Here is a 23149-nt window from a genome sequence, read left to right as displayed (position 1 = left end):
GGACCCAAAGATGCTGTATGATTTGCTTGATATATTGACCGAAATAGAATCAGCGAAGGAGAATGATCAATATGCTACACTCCTCTCATACTATGACTCATCTTCTGGCGTCATTCCTATTATCAGCAAGCTTCCCCCAAATCTTCAAGAAAAATGGGTATCTCAAGCATCAAAGTACAAGAAATATTACGAAGTTCCATTCCCCCCATTTAAATTCCTTGTGAGTTTTATCCGGGATCTCAGCATTGTAAAAAATGACCCAGCTTTTCATACCGATAGTTCATCTACACTAACTACATCGGAGAAAAGAACTTACGAACCAAAGCGATCGTTTCCTGTCAACAGTCGAAAAACTGATCTTGCAGCTGATGACGGAAACATACAAGAAACACAGGAACGAACATCAAGATGTCCAATACACAAAGCAAGTCATTCCTTAAATCAATGCAGAACCTTTCGAGCTAAACCTATAAAGGAGAGAAAGGATTTATTGCGGGAATTTGAATTTTGTTATAAATGCTGTGCCTCTAAACATCTGTCAAGAAACTGTACAGCTACCATAAAGTGTGACGTGTGTGGAAGTTCTCGTCATGCCACAGCGTTGCATATCGACCAAAAGAAGTTTGAACCCAAAGCATCTTGTGGATGGGAGAAGACAGAATCAGGATCTGGACGTGTTGACGGCGGGGAGAGGTCTGCAAGGAGAACTGACGTTTCAAATAAATGTACTGAACTTTGTGGCAATAACTTCAGTGGTCGATCATGTACAAAAGTTCTACCTGTCAATGTTTATCCTTACGGCAAAAGGGAATGCGCTATCAAGGTGTACGCAATCATCGACGAACAGAGCAACTGTACCCTTGCTAGATCCGAATTATTTGACTTCTTCAACATCCAAAGTGAATCAGAAGCATACACCCTGTTTTCTTGCAGTGGTCAATCTACATGCAGTGGAAGAAAAGTCAATGGATTAGTTGTTGAATCTATAGATGGAAGTTGTCGATTCAATCTTCCTACAGTTATCGAGTGTGACGAAATTCCTGCTAATCGACAAGAGATAGCAACCCCAGAGGTAGCAGACACTTACCCTCATCTACAAGACATAGCAATTCATATGATGCCACTTGATGAAGACGTCAACATTCTTCTCTTGATTGGACGTGACCTCGGAGATGTACATCATGTTCTCGAGCAAAGAGTTGGACCTCCAAATACGCCACATGCACAGAAACTTAATCTTGGATGGGTGATTGTTGGAGAGGTTTGTCTCGGAAGAACTCACAGACCGGATGTTGTTGTTGCAAACAAAGTCTCAGTTATGTCTGATGGAAGGAATACTTTGGCTACCCCATGTCCAAACAATATCATTGTCAAGGAGACCCTACCTAAACAAATACAGTGTATGGCACTCCTTAAACATCCACAAGGAAACGAACCAATTGGACAGAACATTTTCCAGACATCTCCTGACGATGACAAGCCAGGACTGTCTGTGGAAGATAAAGAATTCCTAGCCATCATGGACAAGGAGTTCTATCGTGATGAAAGTGGCCAGTGGGTTGCCCCATTACCATTCCGAGAACCGAGATACAGACTTCCAGATAATAGACAGCAAGCATTGAAAAGAGCAACGATACTAGATAATAGCCTGAGGAAGAATCCAATTAAATATGAACACGCACTCACCTTTATGCAACGTATATTTGATGCAAAACATGCAGAGCTAGCACCACCATTAACGGAAGATGAAGAGTGTTGGTTCTTACCTATTTTCAGTGTATACCACCCGAAGAAACCTGATCAAGTTAGGATGGTGTTCGACTCATCAGCCCAGTGTAATAGTGTGTCACTGAACAATGCCCTTCTGACAGGCCTGGATTTAACAAACAGTCTTCTTGGTGTTCTACTGCGGTTCAGACTTGATAACATCGGTGCCATGGCTGACATACAACAGATGTTTCACTGTTTTAAAGTCCGAGAAGACCACAGAAACTATCTGCGTTTCTTCTGGTACTTAGACAACAATCCACAGAAGCAATTGGTGGAATACAGAATGTGCGTTCATGTGTTCGGCAACAGTCCATCACCCGCAGTTGCAACATATGGACTTAGAAGGACTGCACATATTGCCGAAGATAAATACGGAGGTGACGTTCGCAGTTTCGTTGAACGCAATTTCTATGTTGATGATGGTTTGATCTCGATGTCATCCCCAGAAGAAATCGTCAGTTTGATGGAAAGAACAAAGCAAGCGCTACTGGAAGAAGGAGGGCTTAGGCTTCACAAATTTGTGTCTAACAGCAGTGATGTTATGAGCCACATTCCCACTGAAGACTTAGCCAAAGACTTGATGTCTTTAGATCTCATTAAAGAGAATCTTCCTATACAGCGAAGTTTAGGGTTAAGCTGGAATCTCCGAACAGATTCATTCACCTTCAGACTTTCCTTAGATGAGAAACCATATACACGCCGCGGAGTACTTTCCTGTTTAAACAGTTTCTACGACCCTATAGGATTTGTTGCCCCAGTTCTCGTTAGAGGTAAACTGCTGTTAAGAAAGTTCATTGAGGAATCTACTGACTGGGATCAACATTTACCTGAACAGTATCAAGTGGAATGGGACCAGTGGAAACAGCAGCTACCATTTCTTGAAAACCTGGAAATCCCTCGTCCTTATCTCCCGGTATCTCCTGAAAAGCTTTTCAAGAGAGAAGTCCACGTGTTTACAGATGCGTCTGAAGAGGAAGTTGCAGCAGTTGCTTTCCTCAGAGCGGAGGACCAAGATGGCAATCTACATTGCGGCTTCATTATGGGAAAAGGAAAAGTTGCACCTAAGAAAGCAGTCACCATCCCTCGTTTAGAGTTATGCGCTGCAGTGCTTGGAATTGAGATATCCAAGATCATCAAAGAACAGCTGGATATTGATCCCAAAGAAATGCATTTCCATACTGACAGCAAAGTTGTTCTTGGTTATATCTACAACAGATGCAGGAGATTCTATACCTATGTTAGCAACCGAGTTGAAAAGATACATAACGTTTCTTCACCTGAACAATGGAGCTATGTTCCTTCAGAACACAACCCCGCAGATCAAGCGACCAGACCAGTCTCAGTTGAAAGCATGAAAAACAGTCTGTGGCTTTGTGGTCCAAAACAATGGTTCCATCAATACCAAAACACAGTGAAGACAGCTGACGAAACAGTTCCACTAGAGCACGAACTCGTAGACTCGGAGAGTGACAAAGAGATTCGACCAATACTTACAGTGAAGAAGCTACACATTGGAGAATCATCTCTAGGAACTGGAAAATTCACTAAATATTCAACGTGGAATGGTTTGGTAGCAGGAATCGCACGCCTAAAACACATAGCTAGGGCTTGGAGTGGAACATCACAGTGCAGAGGTTGGCATTCCTGCAATAAGGCAAAGGATGTCAAACTGTATCTTGAGACAGAGAAACACATCATTAGAGAGGTCCAAAATGAAGCATTCCTAGAAGAAATTAGATGCATTAGAGAAAACAAAGATCTCAACAGAGGAAGCTCGCTCTTGAAATTACACCCCTTCTTAGATAGCGATGGTATCGTACGTGTTGGAGGCCGATTGTCCAAGTCAGATTTGAGCAACCATGAAAGGAACCCCATCATTATTCCTGGGAAACATCATATTGCTACACTGTTGGTGCGCCATTACCATCAGCTCACGAAGCATCAAGGACGCCACTTCACTGAAGGCTCGATTAGATCAGCCGGTTATTGGATAACCGGAGCCAAGCGAATCGTATCTTCAGTAATATACAATTGTGTGACATGCAGAAAGATGAGAAGAAAACCTGAGCATCAAATAATGGCGGACTTACCTCAAGATCGGTTATCTCCAGGACCTCCATTCTCAAGCGTGGGAGTGGATACCTTTGGACCCTGGGAAGTTGCTGCACGTCGTACCAGAGGAGGACTGGCTCACGCTAAACGTTGGGCAGTGATGTTTTCTTGTCTTTCCTCAAGAGCTGTCCATATAGAAGTGGTCGAAGAGATGAGTTCCTCGTCTTTCATTAACGCTCTGAGAAGATTCGTCGCTATACGAGGCAGAGTACAGGAATTTAGATCGGATCGTGGCACAAACTTTGTGGGTTCAGCCGAAAGTCTAGGAATTCATACCATTAATGTAGAAGATGGACCCGTTGGACAGTTTCTGTTGGATAACAGAGCTGTATGGATATTTAATCCTCCACACTCATCCCACATGGGCGGTGCATGGGAGAGGATGATAGGCCTTACAAGACGAATTCTAGACTCTTTATTGATTACTGGTACAGCAAAGAAGTTGACACACGAGACCCTCGTAACGTTCTTAGCTGAAGCTTGTGCCATTATTAACTCAAGACCATTAGTACCAGTTCCAACCGATCCAGAGTACCCATTTATTCTCACTCCATATACCCTTCTGACCCAGAAAACAGACAAAGGAGGAGAACCGCCTGGACCATTTGATGAGAAAGATGCCTTCAAAGCTCAGTGGAAAAGAGTTCAACTACTTGCAGACCTCTTCTGGAAACGATGGCGTAGGGAATATTTAGTCACCCTTCAAAGTCGACAAAAGTGGACACAGCACCAAAGAAACCTATCCGTCGGTGATGTCGTTTTATTGAAGGACAGTTCAGCCCATCGCTGTGACTGGAAGATGGCAGTAGTGGATCAAGTGTTTCCAAGCCTATCGGACAAGAGAGTCCGTAAAGTACAACTTCGTGTGAACAAGAATGGCGTTAACACATTCTATACGCGCCCGGTTACAGAGACTGTGCTCTTGATGGCAATTTGAAAATTTGTAACAGTGCTTCATGTTATTCAGAACTGTTTGGTATTTCATTTGTTTGGAATATTTTGGTTATTTTGTAAATATGTTGGATAGTGATATCTAAAGATATCAGACGGGGAGTGTATTGTTTACAAGATTGTGTATGATTGTGTATTTTGCTAAAGTTTAATTATTATCTAAAAACATTTAGAGTTATCTTCCATTGTCATATTGATATGTATTTTCTGCAGTTATCTTTCCTTTTTGAACCTAGAGTTATCCTTTCATTATATGATTTAGAGTTACTTTTCCTAATTGTTGACTTCCTGTTTGTTGTTTGTGTGACCCACACAAGGACACTTAGTTCACCCAACATGTTTTTTGTATTCCTATGCTGCCACACACTGTAAGTAGTTTTCTGTTGATTTATATTACATACGGGGCTATTCATTTATATGTTTACTGTTTCGTATTTTTATATAAATGCAGTTTATAAGTAAATTTCTCATTATCTCTAAAAAGTATGGAACGCCATTATTGTCATTGTCAATCTAAGTAAATAACGTACGTTTGTTACAATTTTCTATGGAAACCCATTTGTGTTAAAATTCATTGTTTTGGACCTTATCTTCAATACTGTTATTTTTTCATTTCTATTCTTTCATTACAAACTATTATTATATGCATTTTGTCTTTACATGTACATTGTTTTTGAGAACGTATGAGTAATTCATACTTTGTTTTTGTTTCAGTTTTTTACCGCATACACAATAAATACGAAGCACTGGATTGTTGTGTTGGTTAACTATCTGTAGGCAAAGGCAGAATACTCTATGTGTCCTGTAAATTTCATGCAAATCGGTCATGTAGTTCACGAGAAATAGCGTTCGAAAAAAGTCAGAAAAAAAATTAAAAAAAATAATAATAACTAGAGCAAAGCTCGTTGCAATGCAACGAGTGGGTCTTCCGTTAATGTCGGAAGTAAAGCTGGAAGTTTCTGTAAGAAGCAGAGATCTTAAACCAATATAAGAGTAATTTAGATAAGAAGATGAAAAAAATCGAATTATTCCTGGTACGACTTATCAAAATCCGAATAATTTTAAGTACGAATTAACAAAAACCTTTCTGATTTCAAGAACGACTTAACAAAAAAAAATACCGAATGAATCCAAGTACGACCTAACAATTATTTTTGGTACGAGTTAACTTTACTTTGAACATTACACTTTTTTTTAAACCAAGGACGCGGAATTAAAATTTCCGAAAAAATCAATTTTTAAACCCCGATATCCCTGTAATGCATCGTCCGATTTTCAAACGAATTTCAAATTTAAATTCACCATGGCAAGTTCTATAAGACTGTGGTATTGTCTTATTTTGATCAAAAAAATGAAAATTTACAAAAATTGGAACTACTTCCGGTTTTGAGCAAAATCGGTGAATAAAATTTTAAACCCCCCAGTACATCATAGAATTGATACATCTATCATCAGTTAACATTTCGAAGCGATATCATTAAAGTTTTTGGAGAAATCCTCCGGACAAAATCACTTTTTTAAACATTAGAAATGGCTGTCAAACTTGAACGGAAGAGACGTAAATGCTGAAACTCTAACATCGTTGAGGCATGATAACTTTACAATAGCTCTGAGAAGTTCATGGAAATCGGACGAAAAATTTTTGAGATATAAAGCCGAGAAGGAGTCAGAAAAAAAATAAAAAATAAAATAATAACTAGAGCAAAGCTCGTTGCAAAGCAACGAGTGGGTCTTCCGTTAATGTCAGAAGTAAAGCTGGAAGTTCCTGTAAGAAGCAGAGCTCTTAAACCAATAACAGGAGTAATAAAAAGAAAAAGATGAAAAAATTCGAATTATTCCTGGTACGACTTAACAAAATCCGAATGATTTTAAGTACGAATTAACAAAAACCTTTTTGATTTTAAGAACGACTTAACAAAAAAAATCCGAATGTGTTTAAGTACGACTTAACAATTATTTTTGGTACGAGTTAACTTTACGATAAACATTATGCTATTTTTTAAACCAAGGACGCGGAATCAAAATTTCCGGAAAAATCAATTTTTAAACCCCGATATCTGTGTAATGCATCGTCTGATTTTAAAACGGCTTTCAGTGTTAGATTCAGCTTAATATGCTCTACAACACACATATTCATTTTTGATTTGATCAGAAAATTCATTTTTTCGAAAAATTTGTTTTACTTCCGGTTTCAACCGGAAGTGACAGATTTTCATTCCGAGCCTTATTACAGAGGTAAATCGACCAAATCATAACCATTGAAAATTTCAAGCCTCTATCTTAAAGCGTTTTTGAGAAAAGTCCGGGACAAAATGACTTTTTGAAATTTTTAAAAATGACGTCACGTCAAAACGGAGGTGACGTTCTCTTAAAAACTTTAACATTTTTGAGGGACGCCAACTTGCAAAAATCTCTGAAAATTTCATCAAAATCGGTTTAAAACCTTTTGAGTTATGAAGCAAAAAAGGAGTCAGAAGAAAAGAAAAAGAATAATAACTAGAGCAAAGCTCGTTGCAAAGCAACGAGTGGGTCTTCCGTTAATGTCAAGAGTAAAGCTTGATGTTCCTGCAAGAAGCAGAGTGTTTAAATCAATAACAAGAGCAACTTAAACTAAAAGATAAAAATAAATACGAATGATACTATGTACGAATTAACAAAAACCTTAACGATTCTAAGAACGACTTAACAAAACAATAATTCTGAAGGTGTCAAAGTACTTAACAAAAATCGAATTATTTTTGGTACGAATTTGAACTTTACGCTATTTTTGAAACCAAAAACGCAGAATCAAAATTTCCGAAAAATCAATTTTTAAACCCCGATATCTGTTATGCATCATCCGATTTAAAAACGGATTTTAGTTTTGTACTCATCATGAAAATTACCGTAGGTTACATGTTTAATTTTTAATATTGAAAAAAAAAATGAAAAACTAAAACGAGGCAATTGGGCCTCATCGCTCACCTGAGGAACAATAGGTATGATAAAATCAGCTTAATGGAGTCACAATGCAAACTATCTGGACAATGTACAATAATACATGTAGATCCTGTATAAATAAAATCCATTTTCCCCCCTAAATATTCTTATGTTTATAATCATAAGTTCCTTTTCTAAAAGGATGATTTTATATTGATTTTATAGTCATATCGCATGTTGAGTATTGCAGTTCTCAAAAAGATCCTCAACAATAGTTTATATAAATGGGATATAAACCTACATCAAACTCTGAACCTTCTTGTGAGGCCAAAGAACTGTCCTGGGGCCAAAGTCTTAACAATTATAAAGAATCATCTGGCTGATTAGTTTCTGAGAAGAAGATTTTTAGATATTTACTCTATATATTCCTATGATAAACTTTGACCCCCCCCACCCATTGAGGCCCAAACCTGACCCCGGGGTCATGATTTTCACACCTTTGTATCTACACTTCCTGAGGATTCTTCCACAAAAATTTCAGCTTTCCTGGCTGATTAGTTTCTGAGAAAAAGATTTTTAAAGATTTTCTCTATATATTCCTATGTAAAAATCCATTCCCCCATTGTGACCCCACCATACCACCTAGGATTATGATTTGAACAAACTTGAATCTACACTACCTGAGGATGCTTCCACTTTAATTTGAGCTTTTCTGGCCTAATAGTTTTTGAGAAGAAGATTTTCTCTATATATTCCTATGTAAAACTTGATCCCCCTCTTGTGACCCCTCCCTACCCCCGGGGACCATGATTTGAACAAATTTGAATCTACACTACCTGAGGATGCCTCCACACAAGTTTAAGCTTTTCAGGCCGAATAGTTTTTGAGAAGAAGATTTTTGAAAAATACCAACAAATTTTCAATAATTCTCAATTATCTCTCCTTTAAAGAGAGCGTGGCCCTTCATTTGAACAAACTTGCACCCCCTTCACCTAGTGGTGCTTAGTGCCAAATTTGGTTGAAATCTGCCCAGTGGTTCTTGAGAAGAAGATGAAAATATGAAAAGTTTACAACAACGACAAATTGTGATCAGAAAAGCTCACTTGAGCCTTTGGCTCTGGTGAGCTAAAAACAAAATAAAGGAAACATAATTGCATACTTTTATTGAAAAACAAATTTTCACAGCTAACAATTCTAAATTATTTTAAACAGCCATAATTTTGTTTGTTATAATTTCTTATCAAACACAAACCACAACAAGGCATGATGCTTTCTTAAAGTTCCATTACAGTAACTGTTCATGAATTATCCGATTTAATTTGAATTACTGGTAAATAGTCTGTAGAACACATTAGGAATATGCATGTGGGTAGAGGTGACAGTTTAACCTCAAGAGCTGAAAAGAATGAACAGGTAAAAACCATGTGGCCACCAATAGCTGAAATTAAAAAAATCAATAAGCTGTGTTAATACATGTACCGGTACTAATAATAGCTGTGTTTACATTAACATATGCATAGTATTTCTGAAAAAAAATACACTGACCATGCAGTGTAATTAGTATGACATATCCCGATACGTGACATTAGATGGCACAGGACAGTTTTTTTGATACATTTCAATGTAGCCTGGGGACGTGTGTCTTTGGAACCCTGTAACTAGAATTTCCTCAGTTTCCATTCAGCACAAATACCTTTAATTCACTCTTTATAAGGCCAATCACCAATTTCTGAAGAAAATTACTAGTCAAAACCTGTAAAATTTTTCTACATACTGGTATTTATGAGATTTTGACCCTTCCATATTTTGTTAATTTTTCATGATTTTTCAGCTTTTTAGACCTCCCCCAGCCAATTCCCTGCAAAGGGTTGACCTTCCGTACCATGTGCATGTTGCACCATCACATGTCAGAAACTTACCGGTGTATAGTTTATAATGCCCCATCTACCGACTTTTCGTGTTATTTACCCTCCCGTCTGTAACTTGCATTTTCACTGTCTAAAGTCAACACAACAGTCATAGCCGCAGGTTTTGCATTTTACTTCTGAATCTCATGTACCTAACATATGGGGCCTACATATTGAATATCAATTTCAACAAGAGACATCCCTCTAACTAAATGATAATCATTAAAAATCATTTCATGAATTTTAGCAACACTCATAAGCCTTCAAGTACAGCAACTCTCAATTTTACAAAAATATTGATGGGTAGTTTATCCGAAACTGTCCCTTGCTACCTTTAACTTACACTAACATTCTCTGAAAAGTCATCTTGTCTTAAACTTACAAAGCGTATGCTATTCTGAGAAAAAGTATACCTCATTTTGCCAATTCTATTAAGGATTAAGAAAAATATGGCCAGTTAAGTGAACCCAGCATTTCCACTTTCTTCTATTTAACACAGATTCATAGGGCTCTCCATAAATAAAGCATCTTTACCTAATCTTATAGAGGTCAACTGTTGTTCAACCTCCCTAAATAAGAAACCTTATTCAAAACTACATACATATACATATACATGATATTATCATGACAAAAGCATCACATCACTTAGAAATACCCTTACATTTATACCCTCCCCCTATTTGTTCATTTTCCAAAGAAGCATTAGTTTGAACACTTTAACCTCATATTATGAAACTTGTGGCAATTCCCTTGAGTCAATCATCACTGATATTGAAAATTGATCTTTTCTTCATAAATGGATGAAATGTAACATTTTTTTCACAAAAAGACATGCCGCAATACATGTGATTTCTTGTTTTCATGAAACAGTAAGCTTATAATCATATTTAGTGAATTTCTTATTTATTCTGGTTTCTAGTCTCCTTTTAACTTTGCTAAAATAGTAAGACCTACAAGTGTGATGTCTGCTCTTAATTAAAATGAAATTCAAACACAACCGGGTACCTGGGGACGGATGAGAATTCCATGATAAATGTTCAAATTTTACATGTTTTCCTACATTTTTTATGTATATATACAATAAAAGGGTAAAAATATGTTGTTTCTTGATCGTTTCGAGAGTAATTATAATAACAGATGTTATTTCAAGGTCAAATGTACATTTCCATATCCAACATGTAATGGAGACAATTGGAAAGAGGGGGTGGCTTTTTGAATTCTGTAAATATATCTAAAATATCACTTTTGGATAGGAAGAAGCAAAAACTTGAGTTTTTTTTACATATTGTATACTTTGATAACTGCATTTGTCTACATGTGAATTTTATTTGAAAGAAAAATATGCTGTTTAAAAAAAATTGAGTTATATAAGTCAGGTTGCTTAATGTTATTTCATGAAATCAGACAGCAAAATTGCTGCAAATTTATAATTTAAATAATTCAATTGATCAAAACTCTTTGACAGTATTAATTCTTATCTCGGTAATTAACTTAAGCATATTAATTGTCATCAGGATAGAAAATACCTACTTTCTAAGCCAATTTACTCTAGTGGTGGTCATTCTACACATTTAAAAGGGATTTACTTCCCTTGTATATAGCTAATAAATCATGTAATGACATATATAACCAACTAAATCATCCATTTTCCCAATTTTGGTACAAAATCCACTCAAAATTACAGTTAAATGAGAAATCTGAAAATACCATGTAGTCTTGAAACTTACACTAACATTCTCTGAAAAGTCATCTTGTCTTAAACTTACAAAGCTTATGCTATTCAGAGAAAAAGTATACCTCATTTTGCCAATTCCATTAAGGATTAAGAAAAATATGGCCATTTAAGTGAACCCAGCATTTCCACTTTCTTCTATTTAACACAGATTTATAGGGCTCTCCATAAATAAAGCATCTTTACCTAATCTTACAGAGGTCAACTGTTGTTCAACCTCCCTAAAAAAGAAACCTTATTCAAAACTACATACATATACATGATATTATCATGACAAAAGCATCACATCACTTAGAAATACCCTTACATGTATACCCTCCCCCTATTTGTTGATTTTCCTAAGAAGCATTAGTTTGAACACTTTAACCAAATATTATGAAATTTAAATGCTTCTATTCTGATCAATTGAATTTTTAAGCAGCGTGAAATTAAAACCATCGCAATTGATACTTTAGTAAAAATCATGAAATTTTAACACGGTGGAATTTAAACGACTTACCGTATTTCGTCCGAACAGCCTCAAAGTATAATTTTCTGCTATACCATTTTTTATTAAATGCATTCTACTGGGGTTTTTTTTGCAAATTTTAGCGAGGATTTTTTTCTCTTTTCTTATTAATGACAGGTTTTAAAAACAATATTATGTTTAGTATGTATAAAATTCCATAAACAATTTTACAAAGCTTTGGATTTTAGTTGCACAATGAAAAAATGAGGGATTGCACGATAATACATGCTCATTTTGAAATTTAAAGCATTGTTGATTTCTTTTCCTAGATAGAGATATGCACAAAATGATGTTGCTCTGTGATGCTTTGCCAAGATTAAAAGCATGAGAGAGAGAGAGGGAGAGAGAGAGAGAGAGAGAGATCTGATCGAGGCACATGTAGTTAAAATTATTACATACATTTGTCTTACTGTAAAAATTGTTTACAATGTAGATGTGTTCTGCATGTAAAGTTTACCTAAAATGAATCAATAAAATTCAATATATATAAAAGATAAACTAATCTCAAAGAATTTACAATGGCTCTGTGAAATAATCAAATCTTGAGAAGAATGTTTTTAAGATATCAGGGACATTAACCTAAAATCTGAACTTAAAGTTCTTTTCATCTTGCACTCTGTTTTACATGCTCTTTCACAGGCGATAATCATATATAACGGGAACCAGACAAAAGTTCTAATTTTAATTAGACTGAATATTTACCATGTCAAATATATTTATTTAATTAAGCACAAGCCTGTCTGAGTTCTTTAATTAAGTGGAGGTGATATGGTAAAGATCTGCTATATTCAAATATTTAGGGTAAAGTTATCATCATGCAAACATGCACTCTAATTACAACATTCCACTCTTGTGTGCCTTTGGACCCCCACCCCTTTTAATTGCACTGTTTTACAATGTGTGGTGTGTTGTTCAATACAAATTAAGACATACATATACATAATAATAAATAGAAATTCAAAAGAGTAGTGTGCAAAACATACACATGAAAATACATTGAACAGATAATATCCCGAGATTTCTCTGACTCAAATGCCCGCTTTTATATTGTTACGCACGTCAAAAGCGGAGTTTAGAGTCAGAGGAATGTCGGATTAGATTGAAAAGTGCACAAACACTTTGAAAAGAAAAAGTCAATACGACATATTCTGTATTGAAACATACCTTTATAATCTGTCATACGTTAGTTGAGCTGAAATTTCCACTATCGCCGTCGTGCAGGCCATTCTTCTGACACACCGCTATCAGCTGTTGTTCGCAGTCAAAACATGGCGAGTTGACATAGTGAATCGTACGATAATTATTTCGAATAAAACTATATAAGACTAATAAAAACTAACAACCTAATTATCGACCGAATTAACGAAATTGTTTCAATAAACACTCTGATTAACTATATAAAAAAGGAGTTCGGTTTTATGACCTGTACGAAATCTTTTCAGCAGGAGTTACTTTATGTGTGAATTTTGCACTATTTTTGAAACCAATAACGAAGAATCAACATTTCCGGAAAAATCAATATTTAAACCCCGATATCTCTGCAATGCAGTATCCGATTTTAAATCGAATTTTAGTTTTGTATTTAGCTTTGCAAACTATACAATATGCATATAATTTTATGTTTTAAAAAAAGTTTTATGATCAGTACGAATTGTTACAGTAGAAGTTACTTTCAGTGTGAATTTTGCACTATTTTTGAAACCAAGAACGCGGCATCAACATTTCCGGAAAAATCAGTTTTTAAACCCCGACATCTCTGTAATGCATGCTCCAAATTTTAAACGGTTTTCAGCATTAGATTCAGCTTAAAAAGCTCTACAAATTACGTATACGTTTATGGTTTGAGCAAAAACATCAATTTTTCGAAAAATTTGATTCGCTTCCAGTTTCGACCGGAAGTGACGGATTTTTATTATATAGCTTCATTACAGAGGTAAATCGACCAAATCATAACCATTGAACATTTCAAGCCTCTATCTTAAAGCGTTTTTGAGAAAAGTCCGGGACAAAATGACTTTTTAAAATTTTTAAAAATGACGTAACGTCAAAACGGAAGTGACGTTGTCTTCAAAACTTTAACATCTTTGAGGGACGATTACTTGCTAAAATCTCTGGAAGTTTCATTGAAATCGCTTGAAAACTTTTTGAGTTATGAAGCAAAAAAGGAGTCAGAAAAAAAAGAAAAAGTATAATAATAATAAAAAGAAACCGAAGAAAAACAAAAGGGTCTTCCGTTGGAAAACGGAAGACCCTAATAATAACTAGAGCAAAGCTCGTTGCAAAGCAACGAGTGGGTCTTCCTTTTAATGTCGAAAAGAAAGCTATCTGTCCCTGTAAGAAGCAAAGTTCTGAAAACAATAACAAGATCACCTAAGACGAAAAGAACAAAAATCGAATAATTCTTGGTACGACTCAACAAAATCCGAATGATTCTGAGTACGAATTAACAAAAACCTTTTCGATTTCAAAAACGACTTAACAAAAAAAATCCGAATGTGTTCAAGTACGACTTAACAATTATTTTTGGTATGAGTTAATTTAACTTTTAACTTTATGCTATTTTTTAAACACATAACGTGGAATCAAAATTTCCGGAAAAATCAATTTTTAAACCCCAATATCTCTGTAATGAATCATCCGATTAAAAAACAGTTTTCAGTGTTAAATTCAACTTATTTAGCTCTACAAAATACGTATGGTTTTTTTATTTGATCAAAAAATTCAAATTTTCGAAAAATTTGATTTACTTCCGGTTTCGGCCGGAAGTGACGGATTTTCATTTCCAGCCTTATTACAGAGGCAAAACGATCAATATATAAGCTCGAAAAATTTCAACTATTTATCTTGAATCGTTTTTGAAAAAAGCCGCGGACAAAATGACTTTTTGAAATTTTTAAAAATGACGTAACGTAAAAACGGAAATGACGTTGCTATAGAAACTTTAACATCATTGAACCATTATAATTTCACATTATCTCTGAAAGTTTCATAAAAATCGGTCAAAAACTTTTTGAGTTATGAAGCCGAAAAGAAGTCAGAAAAAAAAAGAAAAAGTATAATAACTAGAGCAAAGCTCGTTGCAAAGCAACGAGTGGGTCTTCCGTTAATGTAAAGAGTAAAGCTTGATGTTCCTGCAAGAAGCAGAGTGTTTAAATAAAAAACAAGAGCAACTAAAACTAAAAGATAAAAAATACGAACGATACTATGTACGAATTAACAAAAACCTTAACGATTCTAAGAACGACTTAACAAAAAAAATAATTCCGAAGGTGTCAAAGTACTTAATAAAAATCGAATTATTTTTGGTACGAGTTTGAACTTTACGCTATTTTTGAAACCAAAAACGCAGAATCAAAATTTCCGAAAAATCAATTTTTAAACCCCGATATCTGTTATGCATCGTACTCATCATGAAAATTACCGTAAGTTACATATGTTTAATTTTTAATATTGAAAAACAATGAAAAACTAAAATAACAGGCAAATGGGCCACATCGCTCACCTGAGGAACAATAGGTATGATAAAATCAGCTTAATGGAGTCACAATGCAAACTATCTGGACAATGTACAATAATACATGTAGATCCTGTTTAAATAAAATTCATCCCCCCCCCTAAATATTCTTATGTTTATGATCATTAGTTCCTTTTCTAAAAGGATGATTTTATATTGATTTTATAGTCATATCGCATGTTGAGTATTGCAGTTCTCAAAAAGATCCTTAACAATAGTTTATATATGGGATATAAACCTACATCAAACTCTGAACCTTCTTGTGAGGCCAAAGAACTGTCCTGGGGCCAAAGTCTTAACAATTATAAAGAATCATCTGGCTGATTAGTTTCAGAGAAGAAGATTTTTAAATATTTACTCTATATATTCCTATGTTAAACTTTGACCCCCCCCACCCATTGTGGCCCAAACCTACCCCGGGGTCATGATTTTCACAACTTTGTATCTACACTACCTGAGGATGCTTCCACATAAGTTTCAGCTTTCCTGGCTGATTAGTTTCTGAGAAAAAGATTTTTAAAGATTTTCTCTATATATTCCTATGTAAAAATCCATTCCCCCATTGTGGCCCCGCCATACCACCTGGGACTATGATTTGAACAAACTTGAATTTACACTACCTGAGGATGCTTCCACTTTAATTTTAGCTTTTCTAGCCTAATAGTTTTTCAGAAGAAGATTTTAAAAGATGTTCTCTATATATTCCTATGTAAAACTTGATCCCCCTTTTGTGGCCCCTCCCTATCCCCAGGGACAATGATTTGAACAAACTTGAATCTACACTACCTGAGGATGCCTCCACACAAGTTTAAGCATTTCAGGCCGAATAATTTTTGAGAAGAAGGTTTTTGAAAAATACCAACAAATTTTCAACAATTCTCAATTATCTCCCCTTTAAAGAGGGTGTGGCCCTTCATTTGAACAAACTTGAACCCCCTTCACCTAGTGGTGCTTAGTGCCAAATTTGGTTGAAATCTGCCCAGTGCTTCTTGAGAAGAAGATGAAAATATGAAAAGTTTACAACAATGACAACGACAAATTGGCTCAGGTGAGCTAAAAATAAAATAAAGGAAACATAATTGCATACTTTTATTGAAAAACAAATTTTCACAGCTAACAATTGTAAATTACTTTAAACAGCCATAATTTTGTTTGTTATAATTTCTTATCAAACACAAACTACATCAAGGCATGATGCTTTCTTAAAGTTCCATTACAGTAACTGTTCATTAATTATCCGATTTAATTTGAATTACTGGTAAATAGTCTGTAGAACACAATAAGGAATATGCATGTGGGTAGAGGTGACAGGTTAACCTCAAGAGCTGAAAAGAATCAACAGGTAAAAACCATGTGGCCACCAATAGCTGAAATTAAAAAAATCAATAGGCAGTGTTAATACATGTACCGGTACTAATAATAGCTGTGTTTACATTAACACATGCATAGTATTTCTGTAAAAAAAAATACACTGAACATGCATGCAGTGTAATTAGTATGACATATCCCGATTCATGACATTAGATGGCACAGGACATGTTTTTTTATACATTTCATTGTAGCCTAGGGACGTGTGTCTTCGGAACCCTGTAACTAGAATTTCCTCAGTTCCCATTCACCACAAATACCTTTAATTCACTCTTTATAAGGCCAATCACCAATTTCTGAAGAAAATTACTAGTCAAAACCTGTAAAGTTTTCTACATACTGGTTTTTATGAGATATTGACCCTTCCATATTTTGCTAATTTTTCAGCTTTTTAGACCTCCCCCAGCCAATTCCCTGCAAAGGGTTGACCTTCTGTACCATGTGCATGTTGCACCATCACATGTCAGAAACTTACCGGTGTTTAGTTTATAATGTCCCATCCACCTACTTTTTGTGTTATTTACCCTCCCATCTGTAACTTGCATTTTCACTGTCTAAAGTCAACACAACAGTCATAGCCACAGATTTCGCATTTTACTTCTGAATCTCATGTACCTAACATATGGGGCCTACATATTGAATATCAATTTCAACAAGAGATATCCCTCTAACTAATGATAATCATTAAATATCATTTCATGAATTTTAGCAACACTCATGAGCCTTCAAGTACAGCAACTCTCAATTTTACAAAAATATTGACGGGTACTTTATCCGAAACTGTCCCTTGCTACCTTTAACTTACACTAACATTCTCTGAAAAGTCATCTTGTCTTAAACTTACAAAGCTTATGCTATTCTGAGAAAAAGTATACCTCATTTTGCCAATTCCATTAAGGATTAAGAAAAATATGGCCATTTAAGTGAACCCAGCATTTCCACTTTCCTCTATTTAACACAGATTCATAAGGCTCTCCATAAATAAAGCATCTTTACCTAATCTTTTAGAGGTCAACTGTTGTTCAACCTCCCTAAATAAGAAACCTTATTCAAAACTACATACATATACATGATATTATCATGACAAAAGCATCACATCACTTAGAAATACCCTTACATGTATACCCTCCCCCTATTTTTTGATTTTCCTAAGAAGCATTAGTTTGAACACTTTAAAGTAGATCCAGTGTTCTGTAATGTCATACTTTTTTGTAAAACTTTGAGTTCTTTAAAATTTGTGCAAGATAGTTTTATCTATTTTATGCGAATATAATAACACAGAAGTAATTAGAATTATTGGTAGGTTCAAGATATTTTCGCAGCTTAATTTTATGCAAAATTTCCAATTTCTTTTACATTTTATCGATGCTAAGGGGAAATAACTCTTTTTCTTACTTTTCTATCAGTTGTATGTCTAAATGCCATAGTTTTTCTTATTCCAACAATGAATTTTAAAAGATTTTTGTAGTTTTAGTTTTCTGATAAAGTTGACAATAAAATTAAACAAGATAAACAAATTTCTGCCTACAAACTTTTTATTTTTAACCAAAAAAATATGGTTTTCTGATGCTAAAATGTGCTTTAGTTTATGTTTATCTGGCATCTCAAAAAGTGTGATGACATGTATATTTTTTCTAACAATTGATGAAATTAAAGTCTATTAAGTTGAAATCAATTCGGTTTTTCAACTTTCATCAGAGAATTTTACGAGTATGGAGTTACCTTAACCTAATATTATGAAACTTGTGGCAATTCCCTTGAGTCATTTCTCACACATATTTGAAAACAACCATAACTGATATTGAAAATTGATCTTTTCTTGATAAATGGATGAAATGTAACATTTTTTTTTCACAAAAAGACATGCCGCCATACATGTGATTTCTTGTTTTCATGAAACAGTAAGCTTGTAATCATATTTAGTGAACATCTTATTTATTCTGGTTTCTAGTCTCCTTTTAACTTTGCTAAAATAGTAAGACCTACAAGTGTGATGTCTGCTCTTTATTAAAATGAAATTCAAACACAACCGGGAACCTGGGGACGGATGAGAATTCCATGATAATTAAATGTTCAAATTTTACATGTTTTCCTACATTTTTGATGCATATATACAATAAAAGGGTAAAAATATGTTGTTTCTTGATCATTTCGAGAGTAATTATTATAGCAGATGTTATTTCAAGGTCAAATGTACATTTACATATCCAACATGTAATGGAAATGGAGACAATTGGAAAGAGGGGGTGGCTTTTTGAATTCTGTGAATATATCTAGAATATCACTTTTGGATAGGAAGGAGCAAAAACTTGAGTTTTTTGACATATTGTATACTTTGATAACTGCATTTGTCCACATGTGAATTTTATTTGAAAGAAAAATATGCTGTTTTAAAAAAATTGAGTTATATAAGTCAGGTTGCTTAATGTTATTTCATGAAATCAGACAGCAAAATTGCTGCAAATTTATCATTTAAATAATTCAATTGATCAAAACTCTTTTACAGTATTAATTCTTATCTCGGTAATTAACTTAAGCCTATTAATTGTCATCAGGATAGGAAATACCTACTTTCTAAGCCAATTTACTCTAGTGGTGGTCATTCTACACATTTAAAAGGGAGTTACTTCCCTTGTATATTATAGCTAATAAATCATGTAATGACATATATAACCAACAAAATCATCCATTTTCCCAAAATAGACTACTTTTGGTACAAAATCCACTCAAAATTACAGTTAAATGAGAAATCTGAAAATACCATATAGTCTTGAAACTTACACTAACATTCTCTGAAAAGTCATCTTGTCTTAAACTTACAAAGCTTATGCTATTCTGAGAAAAAGTATACCTCATTTTGCCAATTCCATTAAGGATTAAGAAAAATATGGCCATTTAAGTGAACCCAGCATTTCCACTTTCCTCTATTTAACACAGATTCATAGGGCTCTCCATAAATAAAGCATCTTTACCTAATCTTTTAAAGGTCAACTGTTGTTCAACCTCCCTAAATAAGAAACCTTATTCAAAACTACATACATATACATGATATTATCATGACAAAAGCATCACATCACTTAGAAATACTCTTACATGTATACCATCCCCCTATTTTTTGATTTTCCTAAGAAGCATTAGTTTGAACACTTTAACCAAATATTATGAAATTTAAATGCTTCTATTCTGATCAATTGAATTTTTAAGCAGCGTGAAATTAAAACCATCGCAATCGATACCTTAGTAAAAATCATGAAATTTTAACACGGTGGAATTAAAACGACTTACAGTATTTCATCTGAACAGCCTCAAAGTATAATTTTCTGCTATCATACCATTTTTTATTAAATGAATTCTACTGGTTTTTTTTTGCAAATAAATTTAGCGAGGATTTTTTTCTCTTTTCTTATTAATGACAGGTTTTAAAAACAATATTATGTTTAGTATGTATAAAATTCCATAAACAATTTTTCAAAGCTTTGGATTTTAGTTGCACAATGAAAAAATGAGGGATTGCACGATAATACATGCTCATTTTGAAATTTAAAGCATTGTTGATTTCTTTTACTAGATAGAGATATGCACAAAATGATGTTGCTCTGTGATGCTTTGCCAAGATTAAAAGCATGAGAGAGAGAGAGAGAGAGAGAGAGAGAGAGAGAGAGAGAGAGAGAGAGAGATCTGAGGCACATGTAGTAAAAATTATTACATACATTAGTCTTACTGTAAAAATTGTTTACAATGTAGATGTGTTCTGCATGTAAAGTTTACCTAAAATGAATCAATAAAATTCAATATATATAAAAGATAAACTAATCTCAAAGAGTTTACAATGGTTCTGTGAAATAATCAAATCTTGAGAAAAATGTTTTATAGATATCAGGGAACATAAATCTAAAATCTGAACTTAAAGTTCTTTTCATCTTGCACTCTGTTTTACATGTTTTACATACAGGCAATAATCATATATAACGGCGAGCCAGACAAAAGTTATAATTTTAATTACCGGTAGACTGAATATTTACCATGTCAAATATATTTATTTATTAAGCACAAGCCTGTCTGAGTTCTTTAATTCATTAATTAAGTGGAGGTGATATGGTAAAGATCTGCTATATTCAAATATTTAGGGTAAAGTTATCATCATGTAAACATACACTCTAATTACAACATTCTACTCTTGTGTGCCTTTGGACCCCCAGCCCTTTTAAATGCACATTTTTATAGTGTGTGGTGTGTTGTTCAATACAAAATAAGACATACATGTACATAATAATAAATAGAAATTCAAAAGAGTAGTGTGCAAAACATACACGTGAAAATACATTGGACAGATAATATCCCGAGATTTCTCTGACTCAAATGCCCGCTTTTATATTGTTACGCACGTCAAAAGCGCTTAAGCGGAGGTTAGAGTCAGAGGAAGGTCGGAATAGATTGAAAAGTGCACAAACACTTTGAAAAGAAAAGGTCAATACGATATATCCTGTATTGAAACATACCTTTATAATCTGTCATACGTTAGTTGAGCTGAAATTTCCACTATCGCCGCCTTGCAGGCCATTCTTCTGACACACCGCTATGATCAGCTGTTGTTCGCAGCGCGCAGTCAAAACATGGCGAGTTGACATGGTGAATCGTACGATAATTATTTCGATTAAAACTATTAAGACTAATAAAAACTAACAACGTAATTATCGACCGAATTAACGAAATTGTTTCAATAAACATTCTGATTAACTATATAAAAAAGGAGTTCGGTTTTATGACCTGTACGAAATCTTTTCAGCAGGAGTTACTTTAAGTGTGAATTTTGCACTATTTTTTAAACCAATAACGAGGAATCAACATTTCCGGAAAAATCAATATTTAAACCGCGATATCTCTGCAATGCAGTATCCGATTTTAAAACGAATTTAAGTTTTGTATTAAGCTTTGCAAACTCTACAATATGCATCTAATTTTATGTTTTTTTATAAAGTTTTATTATCAGTACGAATTGTTACAGTAGAAGTTACTTTCAGTGTGAATTTTGCACTATTTTTAAAACCAAGAACGCGGCATCAAAATTTCCGGGAAAATCAGTTTTTAAACCCCGATATATCTTTATTGCATCCTCCAAATTTCAAACGGTTTTCAGCATTAGATTCAGCATAAAAAGCTCTACAAACTACGTATACGTTTTTTGTTTGATCAAAAAATTCAATTTTTCGAAAAATTTGATTCGCTTCCGGTTTCGACCGGAAGTGACGAATATTTATCATATAGCCTCATTACAGAGGTAAATCGACCAAATCATAACCATTGAAAATTTCAAGCCTCTATCTTTAAGCATTTTTGAGAAAAGTCCCGGACAAAATGATTTTTTTAAAATTTTAAAAATGACGTAACGTCAAAACAGGAGTGACGTTGTCTTTAAAATTTTAACATCTTTGAGGGACGATATCTTGCTAAAATCTCTGGAAATTTCATTGAAATCGGTTGAAAACTTTTTGAGTTATGAAGCAAAAAAGGAGTCAGAAAAAAAAGAAAAAGTATAATAACTAGAGCAAAGCTCGTTGCAAAGCAACGAGTGGGTCTTCCGTTAATGTCAAGAGTAAAGCTTGATGTTCCTGCAAGAAGCAGAGTGTTTAAATCAATAACAAGACCAACTTTAACTAAAAGATAAAAAAATACGAATGATACTATGTACGAATTAACAAAAACCTTAACGATTCTAAGAACGACTTAACAAAAAATAATTCCGAAGGTGTCAAAGTACTTAACAAAAATTGAATTATTTTTGGTACGAGTTTGAACTTTACGCTATTTTTGAAACCAAAAACGCAGAATCAAAATTTCCGAAAAATCAATTTTTAAACCCCGATATCTGTTATGCATCGTCCGATTTAAAAACGGATTTTTGTTTTGTACTCATCATGAAATATACCGTAGGTTACATATGTTTAATTTTTAATATTGAAAAACAATGAAAAACTAAAACAAGAGGCAAATGGGCCACATCGCTCACCTGAGGAACAATAGGTATGATAAAATCAGCTTAATGGAGTCACAATGCAAACTATCTGGACAATGTACAATAATACATGTAGATCCTGTATAAATAAAATCCATTTTCCCCCCTAAATATTCTTATGTTTATAATCATTAGTTTCTTTTTCTAAAAGGATGATTTTATATTCATTTTATAGTCATATCGCATGTTGAGTATTGCAGTTCTCAAAAAGATCCTTAACAAAAGTTTATATATGGGATATAAACCTACATCAAACTCTGAACCTTCTTGTGAGGCCAAAAAACTGTCCTAGGGCCAAAGTCTTAACAATTATAAAGAATCATCTGTCTGATTAGTTTCTGAGAAGAAGATTCTA

General features: G+C 34.2%; 3 protein-coding genes and 2 long non-coding RNA genes across 5 annotated transcripts in view; 1 reads left to right on the top strand and 4 right to left on the bottom strand.

The window, feature by feature from the left end:
- Positions 1 to 23149, bottom strand: part of LOC128171686 (multiple epidermal growth factor-like domains protein 10) — a 295355-nt gene that overhangs the window by 50346 nt on the left and 221860 nt on the right. The window lies entirely within an intron of this gene.
- LOC128171697 (teneurin-4-like) overlaps positions 1 to 23149 on the bottom strand; it is a 127488-nt gene that overhangs the window by 48677 nt on the left and 55662 nt on the right.
- On the top strand, positions 1884 to 5633 carry LOC128171685 (uncharacterized). Its single transcript, XM_052837458.1, has 2 exons — positions 1884 to 5201; positions 5548 to 5633. The coding sequence occupies exon 1, from the start codon at positions 1937 to 1939 to the stop codon at positions 4817 to 4819; it is 2883 nt and encodes a 960-aa protein (XP_052693418.1). The 5' UTR covers positions 1884 to 1936; the 3' UTR covers positions 4820 to 5201; positions 5548 to 5633.
- On the bottom strand, positions 8899 to 13174 carry LOC128171713 (uncharacterized). The gene is made up of 2 exons (XR_008242135.1): positions 13064 to 13174; positions 8899 to 9190 (listed from the first exon to the last, which is right to left on the bottom strand). It is a non-coding gene; the product is annotated as an uncharacterized LOC128171713 (long non-coding RNA).
- LOC128171709 (uncharacterized) lies at positions 16488 to 22038 on the bottom strand. The gene is made up of 2 exons (XR_008242132.1): positions 21281 to 22038; positions 16488 to 16780 (listed from the first exon to the last, which is right to left on the bottom strand). It is a non-coding gene; the product is annotated as an uncharacterized LOC128171709 (long non-coding RNA).

This window comes from Crassostrea angulata, chromosome 2 (assembly GCF_025612915.1).
Source record: "Crassostrea angulata isolate pt1a10 chromosome 2, ASM2561291v2, whole genome shotgun sequence".
In the NCBI taxonomy this organism is placed as follows: Eukaryota; Metazoa; Mollusca; class Bivalvia; order Ostreida; family Ostreidae; genus Magallana; species Magallana angulata.
The sequence above is the reverse complement of the archived record's forward strand: the minus strand, read 5'-3'. Positions and strand labels throughout refer to the sequence as shown.